The sequence below is a fragment of the Panthera tigris genome, chromosome C2, assembly GCF_018350195.1.
Source record: "Panthera tigris isolate Pti1 chromosome C2, P.tigris_Pti1_mat1.1, whole genome shotgun sequence".
Lineage (NCBI taxonomy): Eukaryota > Metazoa > Chordata > Mammalia > Carnivora > Felidae > Panthera > Panthera tigris.
This window is the reverse complement of record NC_056668.1, coordinates 66,623,125-66,642,897: the sequence shown is the minus strand read 5'-3', so window position 1 is coordinate 66,642,897 and position 19,773 is coordinate 66,623,125. Positions and strand designations below refer to the sequence as shown.

The window sequence follows — 19,773 nt, the reverse complement described above, 5'->3', positions numbered from 1 at the left end:
ACAGTTAAAAAATTTTAGTTCACAGTATTTTTTTAGGTCTGATTTTTCAATCCTGACATTAAAAAACTGATTCATCATCTGTGGAGTGGGGCATCTTCACATTTTATAAAGAGCTGTGCCTCTGAGTACTGAAACAGCTGGAGTTGGTACTAGGAGTAAATTCACGTTTCAGTACTCTCATAGGTCTGCATTTGTAGCCTCTGTATGCCTGGCATGGAATCTTATTCAGTTGTTTTGCTCAGTACCCCAAACTGCAGCAGACTGTGCCTTGGTTACCTCAATGAAATATATATGTAAACACATTTATTTACTGTCCTATTAATCTCTTTCTATTATTATGTCTATGCCTCCACCCTATTTGAATCACTTGACCCTTATTTGGATTATTGAAATAGTCTCCAAATTGATCTTTCTATTTCCCACCTTCTCCCTTTCAGTCTATGCTTAAATCAGGAGCTAGTGATCTATTTAAAATGAGCATCCGAGGGGTGCCTGGGTGGCTCAGTCGGTTGAGCATCTGACTTCAGCTCAGGTCATGATCTCACAGTCTCTGAGTTTGAGCCCCGTGTCGGGCTCTGTGCTGACAGGTCAGAGCCTGGAGCCTGCTTCAGATTCTGTGTCTCCCTCTCTCTCTGCCCTGCCCCTGCTCATACTCTCTCTCTGTCTCCAAAATAAATAAAAACATTAAAAAAATTTTCTTTTTAAATGAGCATCCGATCACATAACCATTATGTTCCCAAACTTGGAATGCTTCCTTGTTTCATTTCGAATGAAGGCCAGCCTCTTTTTGGTAGCCTATAATGCCCTATGTGATCTGTCCCCAGCCCCTTAGTGCTCTGAGCTCACCTACTACATTCCTTCTCACTCCCACCACAGCCACATTGCTGTTCTATGATATACCAAGAATCTTCTACCTCAGGTTCTCTCTGTCTGGAATGCTTTCCCCCCACTCATCAGCATGGTTTACTCTTTCACCTTTGGACCTTTACTCAAATGTCACTTTCTGAGACCTTCCCTGGCTAACTCATCTAAATTATAATGTCCTCCCTTTCCTGGTCCCTATTTTCCATTTTATTTTTAGCACTCTTCAAAATTCTGTGCGTTTTACTTAGCTTGTTTTTGTTATTATCAATCCCTTCTTACTGGAGTAGTAAAATTCTGAGGGCAGAGCTTTTTTTCTGCTTTGTTCTTTATCTCCAGTACCTAGAACAGTATCTGGTATGTAGTAAATGTTTGTTCATCAAGTGAATGAATGAATGAATTAATCCAGTTAAACACACTGACCTTCCAGTTTTGAGAACTCACTGGGCTACTAGACATTTACATATACTTTGTTCTACCTGAAATTACCTTGCATCATAAGGAAGCTTATTTCTTTTTTTTCTCTTGCTTTTTCTTTGTTACTGACTTTGTAACGGGTTTTTATTATACCTTTCAGTAGAAAAAAACCTTCCCCAATAAGCAAAATGAGTGACTTGAAACTGATGTGAAATGTTTTGAAAGACCACTAAAATGACTATTTCTCTTTCTTTTTTAGGGAGATGAGGACCATGTTGTTAGTTTATGTTATGAGACCATTTGTGATAACCATTCAGTATTACTTTTCTGTCCATCAAAGAAATGGTGTGAGAAGTTGGCAGATATCATTGCCCGTGAGTTTTATAACCTACACCATCAAGCTGAGGGTAAGTTACTGATGGAAATGAAAGCCTCTATTTTCAGTATATTTGCTTAAAAGTAATGTTAATGATTATATAAATAAAGTATAGTTCTCTTTGATCATTGCCTCCACCTGCCCACTGGACACTCCTTTACAAAACTATGCTCCTCTCCTTATCCTCATTATAGACAATGTATACATACACTCAGGCTAACCTTCAGATTTTTGTAATACTGGATTTATACAGGTGCATACTACTAAACATACAAGATTCTTCATCTGGGGTCCATGGGTTTTGAGAGATATCTTTGAAGCTCCTAAATTATATATAAAATTTCATATGCACATTTTTCTAGAGAAATCAGACATCTCTCTCTTTATATTTCCAAACTCTAAGAAAGAATCACACACATATACATATGTATGTATATAAACACATATGTATTTTAAAAGCAGCTTTAATTAAGGTTTAATTTATACACAATACAAGGTACCCATTTGAATTACATAATTTAATGAATTTTAACAATTGTATACATTTGTTTAATCCCTACTCTAATGAACATATAGAACATTTTATCATCCTAAAATGTAATCTTTGCTCTTTAGCTATCAATCTCCTCTCTATTGTTAGCCCCAGGCAACCTCTGATCTGCTTTCTGTTTCTCTAGATTAGTTGTGACTTTTCTAAGAATTTCATATAAATGAAATTATATAGTATGTTTGTGTGTTTTATGTTTGGCTTCTTTCAGCATGGTATTTTTAAGATTCATCCAGGTTGTTAAATCTATCAAACTGATTCTTTTTTATTGCTGAGGAATAATTTAGTGTATAGCTATGACTATTAGTATATATTTTACTGATTCTAGGATGAGCACTGTTCCCTCACCACTTTTGCTAACCTGTGGTCCCTTGGGGTCCAAGATAGGTGTAGAGAAGACAGAGACCAACCAGTTCTGGTCACAGAATATTAGGATATTTTATGAATTCATTATGCTACTGCAGTCATGAGGATAGGTGATAGATACCTCAAGCTTAGATCTAACAAGTAAACTTTGCTTGAAGTTTATTTTGGGAAGACTCCAGCCCAACATTATAATACTGCTTTTATTTCCCTCCTGATTGATGTTTCCTATACTATGCCATTTATATTCTTTATGTTGTACCATAATAACTTAAATTCCTTTGATAGCCAGAAATATTATTATTACCTTCTTTGCTTGAGATTCTGTCATTTTGATTTATCACAAGGGTTCCCAAATCCTGGTGCTTAAATTGGAGCCTGGGCTATGATGAACTTTTCACTAGAAAAGTAAAGACAAGGCAGCACATTTTTTGTAAAGCTGAAGTTTAAATTCTGAAATTATCCCTACTAATTTCTTTTATGTTAAAATGACTTTTCTTCGGAAATAAAGGTATCAATCAATGGTAGTTTAAAAAAAATGTTTAATTGTACTTAGCATAATAAAACATTGACAAGCCTCTCTGAGTCTTTAAAATTTTTTTTAATTAAAAAAAACTTTTTTTTTTAAATGTTTATTTATTTTTGAGAGAGACAGAAACAGAATGTGAGTGGGTTAGGAGCAGAGAGAGAGGGAGGACACAGAATCCAAAGCAGGTTCCAGGCTCTGAGCTGTCAGCACAGAGCCCAACGTGGGGCTCAAACTCACAAACTGTGAGATCATGACAGGAGCCAAAGTCGGACGCTCCACCGACTGAGCCACCCAGTGCCCCCCAATTTTTTTTTAATGTTTATTTATTTTTGAGAGAGAGAGAGTGAGACAGAGTGTGAGTGGGGGAGGGCCAGAGAAAGGGAGACACAGAATCCAAAGCAGGCTCCATGCTCTGAGCTGTCAGCACGGAGCCCAATGTGGGGCTCGAACTCACGGACCACAAGATCATGTCCTGAGCTGAAGTTTGATGCCCAGCCAACTGAGCCACCTAGGCGCCCCTCTGAGTCTTTAAAATTTTAAGAAAAGTTTACCTAAAATATTTTTTTAATTAGGAAATAGAAGCTATATTAAAAATATATCTTATGAGAAATTTGCTAGTTCAGAAATCCAAAAGTTTGGGAGATTCTTTAAAGAAAACATAGTTCCTACACCTAAAAAAGTTGAGGTCTTGCTTACTAAGGGAGCAGGTTACACAGAGAGACAAAAACAGAAGGTAATATGTGATTAATTACCACATTAGTGGCAAATAGGCTAGAAAAATTGTCACACAGAAATAGGTTCCTAGGTGGTTCTGACACTGCTGGTTGATGGGACACACTTTGAGCAAGGATTTTTTTTTTTTTTTTTTGCACACATTTTAATCATTTTTATTGAGCATTGGCACTTCCATTTTTCTGAACCTTTAGGGGGACATTGTATATTTGCTTTTTATTCATCCTTCCTTTCAGTCTTTTTATTCAAACAAGACATTTAGTCTGATATCAAGTGATGCTGGTTTCAAAGGCTTAGCGCCTTCTCACAAAGAAAATGACATTTCCGAGTATTCTCTACCATATACAAACACTTACAGTTATTTAAAACTAGATTTTATATACCTATACCTATGCCAAATGGTCTGCTGAATTTTCTGTTTTGCCATTTAATATATCTGACTTTTGCATGGAGGCAATTATGCACAAGGTGATCCACATCCTTGCAAAAACTGGTATATAAAATGATTTTCAGAGAATTTAAAGGCTGTCGTTACTAGAATTATAAGTGGAGAATCTACAATTATTATTGGTCAGTATTAAGTCTATTGGCGTTCTGTTAAGTTTGTTTTCTCTCTCTCCCATCATTTCCTCTATGACCATTTCCTATTTGGAATGCCATTTCTTGGGCTCCTACTTGAGACTCAAGGATGCCTATTGTGTGAGAGTATACTGATGAGCAAGGATTTTGATTTTTAGGCTCTGAGTGGTAGTATCTGTAATCCTCTCCTTCCTTAGCTGGGTCCTTTGTCCCCTCTTGTGGGCTTGGCCTCACTCTACTACAGTGCTTTCTAAACTTTGGTGCACATTAGAATCATCTAGGAGATTTAAAAATTCCTTATGTCTAGGTTGCATCCTATTACATCACAATGGCCAAGAGTGAGAGCCAGCCATCAGTATTTTTAAAAGATGTTCAGCTAATTATTATATATGGTAATTTTAGAACCATTACCCTGATATTTAGCTCTGTCCTGACTTAGGCAGATAGCACTTAAGGAGGTCTATCCAGAGGTGAACAGTGTTGATAATTTTTCTGTGACAGGATTGGTAAGATCATCTGAACTTCCACCAGTGGTACTGGAACAAAAGAGTCTCCTAGAAGTGATGGATCAGTTAAAACGTTCACCTTCAGGATTGGACTCTGTATTGCAAAAAACTATACCATGGGGAGTAGCATTTCATCATGCAGGTATCCATATTTGTAATCTGTTATTAAGAAGCCCCCTCCAAATATCCTTATAATTCCTTCACATTTATATTTGTGTGCATTTGATTTCTTGTCAGTCTAATACTCTTAGATTTCATTTTAAGAAATTGTGTGATCAAGATTAAACAAGAATAAAACACGTTTAGTTTACTTATCTGTATAGTATATAAAACTACATAAAGGCTTTTTTGTTCCCTTGGAGAAGTGAATTCTATAATTGTTACCTTTCTACATTTTGTTTCCTTAAAATTTAGGTTAGACAGGTATTTGCTACCCTAATTTTATGCTACTCTGAGTGTTTCCTTTTATCTTAAGGGGTATTGAAATATACTTACAAATATATCAAAATCAAATTAATTTTAGAAATTGTCATATTGTATTTTGAGAGCACTAGAAGTGTTTAAAAATAAAACAGGTCAAAATTGCAAGGATTATACAGTCACTGAACTAAATAACTTCTTTCAGAGGGTGGTTTGTCCATGATTATATGTACTAAGAATATGATTAAGAATATATAGTTCCTAAAATTAGGAATTTAACCTTTTTAATTTATTTAAAATTTTCATTACGTGTACATAAATAAATTTTAAAATATATGTGTATATATAAGCATACAAGATATTTTTATTATATTTAACTTATGCATATTAATAAAATGAATACCTGTGGACCCACTACTTAATTTATAAACTAGAACCTCAATCTTTTTGATATTTTTTAAATTATTATTATTATTTTTTTTTTTTGAGAGAGAGAGGGGGACAGAGTGTGAGCAAGGGAGAGGTAGAGAGAGAGGGAGACATAGAATTGGAAGTAGGCTCCAGGCTCTGAACTATAGCAGAGAGCCCAACACGGGGCTTGAACTCATGAACAGTGAACTCTTGACCTGAGCCGAAGTTTGACGCTCAACTAACTGAGCCACCCAAGCACCCAATCCTTTTGATTTTTTAAATAAAATTAAAAATAATCTAGATAAGTATATATTGTATATACTTTTTTCATTTACTTGTATATATATTCTTTAGCATTTATTTATGTCAAAACTGTGCCTGACCACTGTGTTGGATAGACCCTGAAGATAGTGTGATGCATAAGCAATGTCTCTATGCTCAGTGAGTTCATTTTCTAGAACAGAGGTCAACAAACTGCAGTCTGCTGGTCAAATCCAGCACACCATTTATTTTCGTAAAGTTGTATTGGAACACAGTCATGCTCATTTGTTCTGTGGCTGCTTTCATTTGACGGTGGTAGGGTTGACACAGACCATCTGTCTTGCAAAGCCTAAAATATATACAGAAAAAGTTTGCCCACCCTGGTCTAGAAGATGAGATAGAAGTATACTAGAGGGGAATGCAGGAGAAGATGGCAGTGTAGGAGGACGCTGGGCCCATCGCGTCCTGCTGATCACTTAGATTCCACCCACATCTGCCTAAATAACCCAGAAAACTGCCAGAGGTCTAGCAGAATGGATTCTCCAGAGCCAAGCGTAGACAAGAGGCCCATGGAAGAGGGTAGGAAGGGCGGAGGGGCGGTGCGCACTACATGGACTGGCAGGAGGGAGCCGGTGGGGTGGAGGGGCAGCCCACCTGGCAAGGCAGAGCCCTGAGTCTGGCTTGTAAAAGTGGAGGGGCCAGACTGCTTGAGTTCTGACAGCCAGCGGGACTTAACATCTGGAATGTTATAAGTCAACAGCTCTGCTCGGAGAGTGGGAGGGCGAGAGGACAACGGGAGGGAGAGGTGTTGAGCCGCAGAAGACAGACCTCAGCTCGGCAGGGAACAAAGGCGTTGGCCAGCATCATCTCCCTCTCCCATCCCCCAGCCAAAATCCCAAAGGGAACCAGTTTCTGTCACCGAACTTGCTTGCACTGCACAAACACCCAATGCTGTGCTTCTGTGGATCCATCCCTCCGACAGGTCTGCCTGCCTCCCTCCCGGTGCTGCAGGGCCCCTTCCGCAGGGGACCACCCATGGCAAAGCGAGCTAAGCCTGCCCCTCCTGCCCCTGTGCACCTTGAGGATCCACCTCGGCTAATACTCCAGATCCCATAGAAGCAGCACCACAAGCCTGGCAGTGTGCAAGTAGCCCCCATAGGGGCCATACCACTCCACAGTGAGTCCTGCCCCTGGGAGAGGGGAAGATAAGGTACACACCAGTCTGACTGTGGCCCAAGCTGTGGGCTGGGGACAGACATCAGGTCTGACTGCGGCCCCGCCCACCAACACAAGTTATTCTAGACAGCACAAGGGAAGTGCCCTGCAGTTCTGCGCCACTCCAGGGACTATCCAAAATGATAAAACGGAAGAATTCTCCTCAAAAGAAACTCCAGGAAGTAGCGACAGCTAACCAATTGATCAAAAATGATTTAAGCAATATAACGGAACATAAATTTAAAATAATAGTCATAAAATTAATCGTTGGGCTTGAAAAAAGTATAGAGGATGGCAGAGAATCTATTGCTATAGAGATCAAGGGACTAAGAAACAGTCAGGAGGAGCTAAAAAATGCTATAAATGAAGTGTAAAATAAAATGGAGGTGACCATAGCTCAGATTGAAGAGGCAGAGGAGAGAATAGGTGAATTAGAAGATAAAATTATGGAAAAAGAGGAAGCTGAGAAAAAGAGAGATTAAAAAAAATCCAGGAGTATGAGGGGAGAATTAGAGAACTAAATGATGCAATGAAACACAACAATAGCCGTATAATAGGAATTCCAGAGGAGGACGAGAGAGAGAAAGAGGCTGAAGGTGTACTTGAACAAATCATAGCTGAGAACTTCCCTGATCTGGGGAAGGAAAAAGGCACTGAAATCCAAGAGGCACAGAGAACTCCCTTCAGATGTAACTTGAATCAATCTTCTGCAGGACATAGCATAGTGAAACTGGCAAAATACAAGGATAAAGAGAAAATTCTGAAAGCAGCTAGGGATAAACACGCTCTAACATATAAAGGGAGACCGATAAGATTAGTGACAGATCTATCTACTGAAACTTGGCAAGCCAGAAAGGAATGGCAGGAAATCTTCAATGTGATGAACAGAAAAAAAAATATGCAGCCAAGAATCCTTTATCCAGCAAGTCTGTCATTCAGAATAGAAGGAGAGATAAATGTCTTCCCAAACAAACAAAAACTGAAGGAATTCATCACCACTAAACCAGCCCTACAAAGAGATCCTAAGGGGGATTCTGTGAGTGAAATGTTGCAAGGACCACAAAGTACCAGAGACATCACTACAAGCATGAAACCTACAGACATCACAATGACTCTAAACCCGCATCTTTCTATAATAACACTGAATGTAAATGGACTAAATGCTCCAATCAAAAGACATAAGGTAAAGGAATGGAAAAAAACAAGACCCTTCTATTTGCTGTTTACAAGAGACTCGTTTTAGACCTGAGGACACCTTCAGATTGAAAGTGAGGGGATAGAAAACTATCTATCATGCTACTGGAAGTCAGAAGAAAGCTGGAGTAGCCATACTTATATCAGACAAGCTAGACTTTAAATTAAAGGCTGTAACAAGAGATGAAGAAGAGCATTATATAATAATCACAGGGTCTATCCATCAGGAAGAGCTAACAATTATAAATGTCTATGCGCCGAATACCGGAGCCCCCAAATATATAAAACCATTACTCACAAACATAAGCAACCTTATTGATAAGAATGTGGTAATTGCAGGGGACTTTAATACTTCACTTACAACAATGGATAGATCATCTAGACACAGGATCAATAAAGAAACAGGGGTCCTGAATGATACATTGGATCATATGGACTTGACAGATATATTGAGAACTCTGCATCCCAAAGCAACAGAATATACTTTCTTCTCGAGTGCACATGGAACATACTCCAAGATAGATCACATACTGGATCACAAAACAGCCCTTCTTAAGTATAAAAGAATTGAGATCATACCATGCATATTTTCAGACGACAATGCTATGAAGCTTGAAATCAACCACAGAAAAAGTCTAGAAAACCTCCACAAGCATGGAGGTTAAAGAACATCCTACTAAAGAATGAGTGGGTCAACCAGGCAATTAGAAGAGAAATTAAAAAATATATGGAAACAAACGAAAATGAAAATACAACAATCCAAACGCTTTGGGATGCAGCAAAAGCAGTCCTGAGAGGAAAATACATTGCAATCCAGGCCTATCTCAAGAAACAAAAAAAAAACCCAATTACAAAATCTAACAGCACACCTAAAGGAAATAGAAGCAGAACAGCAAAGACACCCCAAACCCAGCAGAAGAAGAGAAATAATAAAGATCAGAGTCAAAATAAACAATATAGAATCTAAAAGAACTGTAGAGCAGATCAATGAAACCAAGAGTTGGTTTTTTGAAAAAATAAACAAAATTGATAAACCTCTAGCCAAGCTTCTCAAAAAGAAAAGGGAGATGGTCCAAATGGATAAAATCATGAATGAAAATGGAATTATTACAACCAATCCCTCAGAAATACAAGCAATTATCAGGGAATACTATAAAAAATTATATGCCAATAAACTGGACAACCTGGAAGAAATGGACAAATTCCTAAACACCCACACACTTCCAAAACTCAATCAGAAAGAAATAGAAAACTTGAACAGACCCATAACCAGCAAAGAAATTGAATCAGTTATCAAAAATCTCCCAACAAGTAAGAGTCCAGGACCAGATGACTTCCCAGGGGAATTCTACCAGACATTTAAAGCAGAGATAATACCTATCCTTCTCAAGCTATTCCAAAAACTAGAAAGGGAAGGACAACTTCCAGACTCATTCTATGAAGCCAGCAGTACTTTGATTCCTAAACCAGACAGAGACCCAGCAAAAAAAGAGAACTACAGGCCAATATCCCTGATGGTGATGATGGATGGATGCAAAAATTCTCAATAAGATACTAGCAAATCGAATTCAATAGCATATAAAAAGAATTATACACCATGATCAAGTGGGATTCATTCCTGGGCTGTAGGGCTGGTTCAACATTCGCAAGTCAATCAATGTGATACATCGCATTAATGAAAGAAAAGGTAAGAACCATATGATCCCATCAATCGATGCAGAAAAAGCATTTGACAAAATTCAGCATCCTTTCTTAATAAAAACCCTCGAGAAAGTCAGGATAGAAGGAACATACTTAAACATCAAAAAAGCCATTTATGTAAAGCCCACAGCTAATATCATCCTCTATGGGGAAAAACTGACAGCTTTCTCCCTGAGATCAGGAACATGACAGAGATGTCCACTCTCACTGCTGTTGTTTAACATAGTGTTGGAAGTGCTAGCATCAGCAATTAGACAACAAAAGGAAATCAAAGGCATCAAAATTGGCAATGAAGAAGTCAAGCTTTCACTTTTTGCATATGACATGATATTATACATGGAAAACCAGATAGACTCCACCAAAAGTCTGTTAGAACTGATACATGAATTCAGCAAAGTTGCAGGATACAAAATCAATGTACATAAATCAGTTGCATTCTTATACACTAATAATGAAACAACAGAAAGACAAATAAAGGAACTGATCCCATTCACAATTGCACCAAGAAGCATAAAATACCTAGGAATAAACCTAACCAAAGATGTAAAAAAAAGATCTGTATGCTGAAAACTATAGAAAGCTTATGAAGGAAATTGAAGAAGATATAAAGAAATGGAAAAACTTTCCATGCTCATGGATTGGAAGAATAAATATTGTTAAAATGTCAATACTACCCAAAGCTTTCTACACATTCAATGCAATCCCAATCGAAATTGCACCAGCATTCTTCTTGAAGCTAGAACAAGCAATCCTAAAATTTGTATGGAACCACAAAGGCCCCGAATAGTCAAAGTAATTTTGAAGAAGAAGACCAAAGCAGGAGGCATCACAATCCCAGACTGTAGCCTCTACTACAAAGCTGTCATCATCAAGACAGCATGGTATTAGCACAAAAACAGACACATGGACCAATGGAATAGAATAGAAACCCCAGAACTGGACCCACAAAAGTATGGCCAACTAATCTTTGACAAAGCAGGAAAGACCATCCAATGGAAAAAAGACAGTCTCTTTAACAAATGGTGCTGGGAGAACTGGACAGCAACATGCAGAAGGCTGAAACTAGACCACTTTCTCATACCATTCACAAAAACAAACTCAAAATGGATAAAGGACCTGAATGTGGGACAGGAAACCATCAAAACCCTAGAGGAGAAAGCAGGAAAAAAATCTCTCTGACCTCAGCCGCAGCAATTTCTTACTTGACACATCCCCAAAGGCAAGGGAATTAAAAGCAAAAATGAACTATTGGGACCTCATGAAGATAACTTCTGCACTGCAAAGGAAACAATCAACAAAACTAAAATGCAACCAACAGAATGGGAAAAGATATTTGTAAATGACATATCAGACAAAGGGCTAGTATCCAAAATCTATAAAGAACTCACCAAGCTCCACACCCAAAAAACAAATAATCTGGTGAAGAAATGGGCAGAAAACATGAACTGACACTTCTCTAAAGAAGACATCCAGATGGCCAACAGGCACATGAAAAGATGCTCAACGTCACTCCTCATCAGGGAGATACAAATCAAAACCACACTCAGATACCACCTCACGCCAGTCAGAGTGGCTAAAATGAACAAATCAGGAGACTATAGATGCTGGAGAGGATGTGGAGAAACGGGAACCCTCTTGTACTGTTGGTGGGAATGCAAACTGGTGCAGCCACGCTGGAAAACAATGTGGAGGTTCCTCAAAAAATTAAAAATAGACCTATCCTATGACCCAGCAATAGCACTGCTAGCAATTTACCCAAGGGATACAGGAGTGCTGATGCATCAGGGCACTTGTACCCCAATATTTATAGCAGCACTTTCAACAATAGCCAAATTATGGAAAGAGCCTAAATGTCCATCAACTGATGAATGGATAAAGAAATTGTGGTTTATATACACAATGGAATACTATGTGTCAATGAGAAAGAATGAAATATGGCCTATTGTAGCAACGTGGATGGAACTGGAGAGTGTTATGCTAAGGGAAATAAGCCATACAGAGAAAGACATATATCATATGTTTTCACTTTTATGTGGATCCTGAGAAACTTAACAAAGAAGACCGTGGGGGAGGGGAAGGAAAAAAAAAAAAAAAAGGTTAGAGTGGGAGAGAGCCAAAGCATAAGAGACTCTTAAAAACTGAGGACAAACTGAGGGTTAATGGGGGGTGGGAGGGCGGGGAGGGTGGGTGATGGGTATTGAGGAGGGCACCTGTTGGGATGAGCACTGGGTGTTGTATGGAAACCAATTTACAATAAATTTCATATTTAAAAAAAAAGTATACTAGGGGAGGCAGATTATACTCTTAAAGATAGACTGTGGTGACATAAAGATGTTGTTTACGGTCGTAACAATAGCTTGTAAAAATCTTTAGAAGTTTCTAGTAGATTCCCAGATCCATTTGTAAGTAATCAAGTACAGTATTTTCATTATATTCATTATTTCATATATTCATTAATAAATATATGTTATTGTAACTTCCTTTTGTTAGGTCTTACTTTTGAGGAGAGGGATATCATTGAAGGAGCCTTCCGTCAAGGTCAGATTCGGGTTTTGGCAGCAACTTCTACTCTTTCATCTGGGGTGAATTTACCAGCACGTCGTGTAATTATTCGTACTCCGATTTTCAGTGGTCGACCTCTAGATATTCTTACTTATAAGCAGATGGTTGGTCGTGCTGGCAGGAAAGGGGTAGACACAGTAGGTAAGTGAGTTTGATTTTAATTGTAATAGCATTGGTGAAGGACAGTGTCAGTCTACTTGAAATCTGACTGATGCCTGCCAATTGATTTCTCATCATGCTGTATTTCTTTTTTTTTTTTTTTTTTGTATTTCTTTGTTATCCAAAGCACTAATGTCATGTTTTTGATTTGCTTAATATTTATAATGAATGTAAGTTATAATTTTCATATATCATTAGCCATTGATTTTCTCTTAATGTAAAATTAAGATTTATATATGGTGAAATGATTCAGTATTATTCTAATCAAAATGATTTATCATATTAGCTAGAAGATGATTTTTAATTTCCAGTATAATCTATTTAGTGCTAATGAAGGGAGTAATTTTCATGGGGTTTTAGTTCTGCTTAGGTGACTGACCTAAGACTTCAAAGGAGGGATACTGAGAGCTGGAAAGTACTCTTACATTTAGGAATAGGAATTTCACATACCATTATTTTCTCTCTAAAATGGTGCTGGTTCTGAAAACACCTTTTTAGTTTCTTCTGTCAGCAAGTAATGGTAACATTAACAGAAACTAAGCAGAAGTTATGTCTTAAGCAATGAGGAAGAGTCTTGTTTGAATTAAATATTGAGGTAGCAGCAAATGTTATTACTAACTTGGTAGATAATTATGGGTGTGACAAAATTGTTATAAGTCTTACAACATTAAAGAGCTTTGGGAGGAAGTTCTCTGTCATCTCATCTTTCTTCTCTAGGATGTATTTTATTGACTAATATTATACTGTATGTAAAAAAATAGTTCTATGGTTGCTGAAGAACATTAGGATATCCAGGAGAAAAGGGAAAGTCTTAATGGGAAAATAAGTGGAATAGTCTGGGTGCAAAAACCTAGGTAGTACACAAGGAAGTGACTATTAGAATGACTTGATTTGTCTGTCATCACATCTGCATTTCAACCATCAGGAAGGGGCGATGAGGAAGTAAAGGACACAACTTATCCCTTAAGGGCACTTCTCAGAAGTTGCACTAAGTATTTCTCCTCACATCCAGTCTGCCAGAACTTAGTCACATGGTTACATTTCCCAACTGCAAGAGAGGCTGGGAAATATAACCTTTAGCTGTGTGGCCATGTGCCCATCCAACATGTAGGAGTTTTATTAAAGGAAAAATGAGAGAATGGCTATGTGTCTCAGCCCCAGTAACAAATGACTTCTCTGTAATCCCTGAAGGGCTATTGGCCTGCCTCTCTAAGCCCTAAAAATACTAATGATTAAAAAAAAACATCCAACTCCTTGGATTTCCCCTATTATAGGCATCAAAGAAGTTTATCCTGCTCTGTCTCTTACTTTACCTATAAAATGTGCAGATTACACATGTTTAGAAAAGGTTGGGGGAAGAGACAAAAACACTCCCTTCCTATTCCTATTTGCTCTTCCCTCTGCCCTTCCTTCCAACTCTAATTTCTTAGTAGGCTCAAACTCTGGAGGGTGGAGTCTAAGTTCATTTTACACAGCTACTCTTCTTTTAGGGTCAGAGGGTCTTTAAGGTAATATAGAAGATAAGGAGATTTTATTTGCCCTGCTATATTCTTAGCTTATACTTCTCTTTCTTGTAGGGAAGAATAATTGGAAGGTTGGTACCCTGGCCAAATTATCAAGCCTTAAATCAGATTAACATTTAAACAAAACTAAAATGTACCACAGTAACTTTGTATTTGAGGTCTTGGAAACTTCTGAAGTTTTGACTTTGCATAATGCTCCATTTCAGGATGACATATGCTTGCTCAGAACTTCCAGCAAATGGAGAATGTGTGAATATAGTGTTTCATATCAATTATGAAGATATGCATACTTGGTCATGCTTTTTAGATTATGTAGCATCTTTATGACTTCTTTACATTTTATAAATTATGTTAATGTTCCTAGACAGTTAATGGTGTTTTATTTAGATAACATTTTAATCTTTCTGTGGATTTCTTGGAACCTTCCAGTATAAGAGGTTGGTACTTTGTGCAAAAATAGTGATTTACAAGTCAAATAGTAATAATTGATTTGATTCTAATTGACTTGTCTATTGTAGTATGGATACAACCTCCTCAGACAGATGGGAGCAGGGACTTGGACTGTATATATTGGCATTAATTTTCATAAATCTTGCTCACTTTGAAAAAGGGTTGTCCATCTTGCTGAAGGATTAAAAGCTGAAAGTAGTTTGAATAGCCCAAAGTGGCTTTTTGTATTTGCCACTAATGCTAGTTGATCCATTTTGTAGATAATTTTTTATCTTAAGTTGGGCTATTTTGTAGTGTTTATAAGAGCCAGGTGATGCATTTTATCCAGCTGTTTTTGTTGCTGCTATTGTTTTGTTTGATGGCATCTATCTTTTTGTAATTATATCTAGGATAAACAACAACAGTCATCAAGTTTATAGTCCTTTATCTTTATCCTATCTTGGTTCTCAGTTTAGCAATCAGCTTTAGGAAAGTCTTCTCTCTCCCTAGAATGATTAATATACTCCACCACAATGCCATTTTTAGTTTTCTCTAATGCAAGTTGCCTTCATTTTCCCCCTTACACATCTACTTGCTTCCTTTCCCCTACTATTGGATTCATTTTTGAAAAAAAAAATTATCTTTTTTCTAGTCTTAATTACTGTAATAATAGTTTATGTTTGTATAAATTGTACCTTTATATATGTTTATAATGTGTAAGTGCTATCACATTTTTATTCATTTGATTGTCACAGTAACCTAAAGCTTTTTGATTAGTGAGTTATAATGTAATTTCTAGGTTTCTGTAAATATTTTTGAATTTGTGTTTTCATATGTAACCAGTAATAATTTGTATTTGCATTTTCCTTTATGATTTTCAAAATACCTCTATTATTATTACTATATACTTAATTATTCAGTAAAAACAGTTGCTCCTATGTGGAAGGAAATAAACTTTTCCTGTGCCTGCTTAGCTTCTATGGCTAGTGCCTGCAAATTAGACTGACAGATGGCAGATTAACAGGAGAAAAGGCATACATATTTTATTTGATATTAATATTTTAATTTTTTGCATAGACAGAGGACTTCATAGAGAACCAGTAAAGACCCAAAGAAGCAGTTAGATGTTAGGGGCTTTATACCCTTTTAACAAAAGGTAATAGAATTGTGAAGTGACAAGACCAAGGAAAAGGGGTTTGAGTTTCTAGAAGTGGTAAATTGTGGGAAAGTAAATATATACTGGAAACTAACAGAAGTTAAGGATTATTTAGTAAGGTTTATGCAGACCCATCTTGGTGCTGCCTTTCTGCATCCAGTGATAAGTGATAAGTGGAACACCTTCACAAAGAGAAATTTATGTCTTACATCTAGGCAAACAGGGTGAGGGCCAGGAGCTCTTACTGTGTTTGCTACTTCCTAAGTGCCTTCAGGTCAAAATAATCCTTATGCCAAAATGGCATGTTTTGGTATGGCATATTCTGATCCCCTTCAATCCAAAATTCAGAAAATTAAAGCATCAGCAATAATTTTATGATCGTAATAACCGGTATCATCTATTACCTTCTTTTTAAATAAGTAAGACAACTTAAATTCTCTTTGGCAGGTATCTTATGGAAATATGTTGGGGTTTTGCAAATGTGCATTTTTTTGGTTATAGGTGAGAGTATCTTAGTTTGTAAGAACTCTGAGAAATCAAAAGGCATAGCTCTACTTCAAGGATCTCTAAAACCTGTTCGTAGCTGTTTGCAAAGACAAGAAGGAGAAGAAGTAACTGCAAGCATGATAAGAGCTATTCTGGAGGTAAGGAAGAGTTCACTAAATTATTTGCTCTTTGAAGCCTATAATATGATGATAGAACTTAATGATGTGAAGAAAAATCTTAGCTTTGTGTTTCATTGTGAGATTGTTTATAATGTTCCCAAGTCTGAATGTCTTCTATTTTATATAGTTATTTCCTGGAGTTTAATACAGCTAGTTCTATGTCAGCGTATTTCAGAACAGTGGATTAAAACCCAAATGCCAGATGATTCTTTTTCTTTTTTAGGTATACTTTATTATTTTTTGAATTTTTAAAAAAGGTGACAAAAATGGACCATAGTTCTTACATACAGATAATACCTATTGACATTAAAATAAAATCAAATTACAAATAGACATGATTAGAAGTTTTAAAGAACATGGAAAGATCTAAAGTGAAAAAACTTTCTATTCTGGGTCCTCAAAGGTAACGAATCTCCTTTTAAGTGTTTTGTGTATTCATCCAGAAATTTTTCTGTTCATATACCAGCATGCCTTGCTCTTGGCTTTAGTACTGGTGCTAGGGGTTCTGGTACCTGTGCTCATACTTTTTTTCTCCCCTTTCGCTCTCCATTTGAAAACAAAAACGAAAACACACTAAAAAAGGAAAGTAACTGATAACATAGGGTTGGTAAGGATATAGAAAGTAGGCATTCTCATATACTGCTGAAACTCTTTTGGGAGGGCAACTTGGACATATCCACTAAGATAAAAACAACAACACTGCCAAAACAGAACACATAGCCATTTACCAGTAGATTCACAACTAAGAGTTTTACTTAGGGATGTATTTGTGAAATTGCATAAAATTAAATGTACAAGAATGGTTATTATGGCACTATTGGCAATAAGAAAAAACTGGAAACAACCAAAATACCACAAATACTAAATAAATCTTGGTAAAACTATGCATTGGGGTCATTAAAAGGAGTAAGCTCTGTTTAGGTTGATTTAGTATGTTTTCAATCTGTATTAAATGGAAGAAGTCAAAGGGAAAATTAGTACACTTAATTAGTATATTTAATATAGTTGTAGGAAGATGATATCCACAAAACAGAACTCACTTCACTTTTTCTACACCCATTCCCATCCCCCTTCTGGGTGGGGAATATTCAATACTAGCATTCCTATATGCCCATATGTTTCAGAAGGAAGGCTATGTTGTTAGTTCCTACATTTCAGATAGATAGTGATTCATTTATTTTCATTTATGAGAAAATGTATCTACTTTTAAGGAAACTTTTGATGTTGTCATTAGGTGTTATCTACATGTATAACGAGTGATAATGGAAGAATTAATAAAAAGTCTCTACGTTAAGATGCTGAGAATATTTTAAGAGAACAAAATCACTTCATTTCTTTTATATCATAAGGGCCTGCATGTCTTATTAAAAAGTTACAGAAAATTTCAAACCTCTTATATCAGATAATAGTTGGTGGAATGGCAAGTACATCACAAGATATGCAGACTTATGCTTCTTGCACATTTTTGGCTGCGAGTATGAGAGAAGGGAAGCTGGGAATTCAGAAGAATCAAGATTCTGTTCAACTTGGAGCAATTGAAGCCTGTGTAATGTGGCTGCTAGAAAACGAATTCATCCAGATTACTGAAGCTAGTGATGGAACAGAAGGTAAGTGTGACTTAATTACAGTATACACTTTTTCATCTTTGCTGACTTTATACTGCTTAGTAAAAGGAAATTGACTTTTCAAACACTATAAAAGGAAACCGGTTTTTCGAGTGGTATATAAACTCATTTTTAGTACTTAGTGTTGGATTTAGCAACATCAGACATTTAGCATAGAATCTGCTCATAAATATGCATACATTGGGCAAAATTCTGTTTGTAAAATTTATCAGAGGCTAAAACGTAAATTATAGAGTACAGAAAGACAGTGTTTTATTTAATCTTTAACATTTGATACTTTATTTCCCTTCACCTGCCCCCAACCAGGAAAAGTGTATCATCCAACACATCTTGGTTCAGCAACTCTGTCTTCTTCACTTTCTCCAACTGATACTTTAGATATTTTTGCTGACCTCCAAAGAGCAATGAAGGGCTTTGTTTTAGAGAATGATTTGCATATTGTTTATCTGGTAAGTTCTGTTTTCTTCACTATTAAGTTTGTGAAAATGGGGAGAAAATACTTATATAGAATCCTGAACATCTTGGGAACATCTTGTTTGTCTTCTTTAGGGTAGCAGTGGTGGAAATAGAGTACAGGTAAGAAGAGAGTTGTTTTAAAGTAATAAGCTAAATGTTATAGTGACATTTTAATTTATTTGTCTGCTTTTTTCTCTAACCTTTCAAAAAAGCATTTGAGGTGTTTTATAAAAAACATATTTTACAATATATAAAAGAATAGTAAAGTATAATGAAATATCAGGAAGTTGAAAATAAGATCATCATATAAAATTCAAAGGTTTGTACATAAACATGCATGCCTTTAAGTCATGTACAGTTCCTGTAGCCAACTTTGGTTCTGAGTTTTCTAGCAACTACAGCAAACAGGAAAGCTTGATTAGTCTCAATATTGATAAGATAAACAAAACCAAAAAAATGAGGAAAAGGGGTACCTGGCTGTCTCAGTCAGTAAAGCATGTGACTTTTGATCTCTGGGTTGTAAGTTCGAGACCCATGTTGGGTGTAAAGATTACTTAAAAAAGTAAAATCTTTAAAAAAATAATTAGGAAAAATGTTGCATTTTATTGCATAAGAGAAATTTAGTCCTAAAAAGACACCCAGGGTCTTATATTCTTGAGAAAATCTCTATAATAAATGCAATAAGGAATTTTAAAGGCTTGTATATATTAGATAGTCTTTTATAACTATTTCTTATAACAAAGATTTTGATAAAAATTGAATAAAATAGGGTTTGAGATTGTATTCTCTGGAAAGAACCTGGCTAAAAATATTTTGTCAATTAAGAGCAGTTGTAGGAACTGACATAAGCAAGATGGCAGAATAAGAGGCCCCTGGCTCTAGTCTCCATAACAGCAATATGAATTAGCAACTATTTACAGACAAAAACACCTTTCTAAAAATCCCAGAACCTGGCAGTTAGGCTGAAACACATTCATGGAGCACAAAAACTGAGAAAAGCCACATTAGAAGGCTAAGAGCAGTGGTTTCACTTTGACAGTGTTGCCCCTCCCTAATCCAGCACTGTACCACACTGGGAGGAATTCT

General features: G+C 36.5%; 1 protein-coding gene across 5 annotated transcripts in view; it reads left to right on the top strand.

Moving 5' to 3' along the window:
* Positions 1-19,773, top strand: part of POLQ (DNA polymerase theta) — a 157,749-nt gene that overhangs the window by 11,600 nt on the left and 126,376 nt on the right. For all 5 annotated transcript variants that reach the window (XR_006222195.1, XM_042999132.1, XM_007098338.3 and 2 more), the window contains exons 7-12: positions 1,538-1,685; positions 4,906-5,052; positions 12,603-12,815; positions 16,443-16,585; positions 18,009-18,213; positions 18,538-18,680. Coding sequence is in view for 4 of the 5 variants with exons in the window: in XM_042999132.1 (XP_042855066.1) it covers positions 1,538-1,685; positions 4,906-5,052; positions 12,603-12,815; positions 16,443-16,585; positions 18,009-18,213; positions 18,538-18,680 (999 nt within the window). In the remaining variant the exon portion in view is untranslated. The remainder of the gene's footprint in view (positions 1-1,537; positions 1,686-4,905; positions 5,053-12,602; positions 12,816-16,442; positions 16,586-18,008; positions 18,214-18,537; positions 18,681-19,773) is intronic.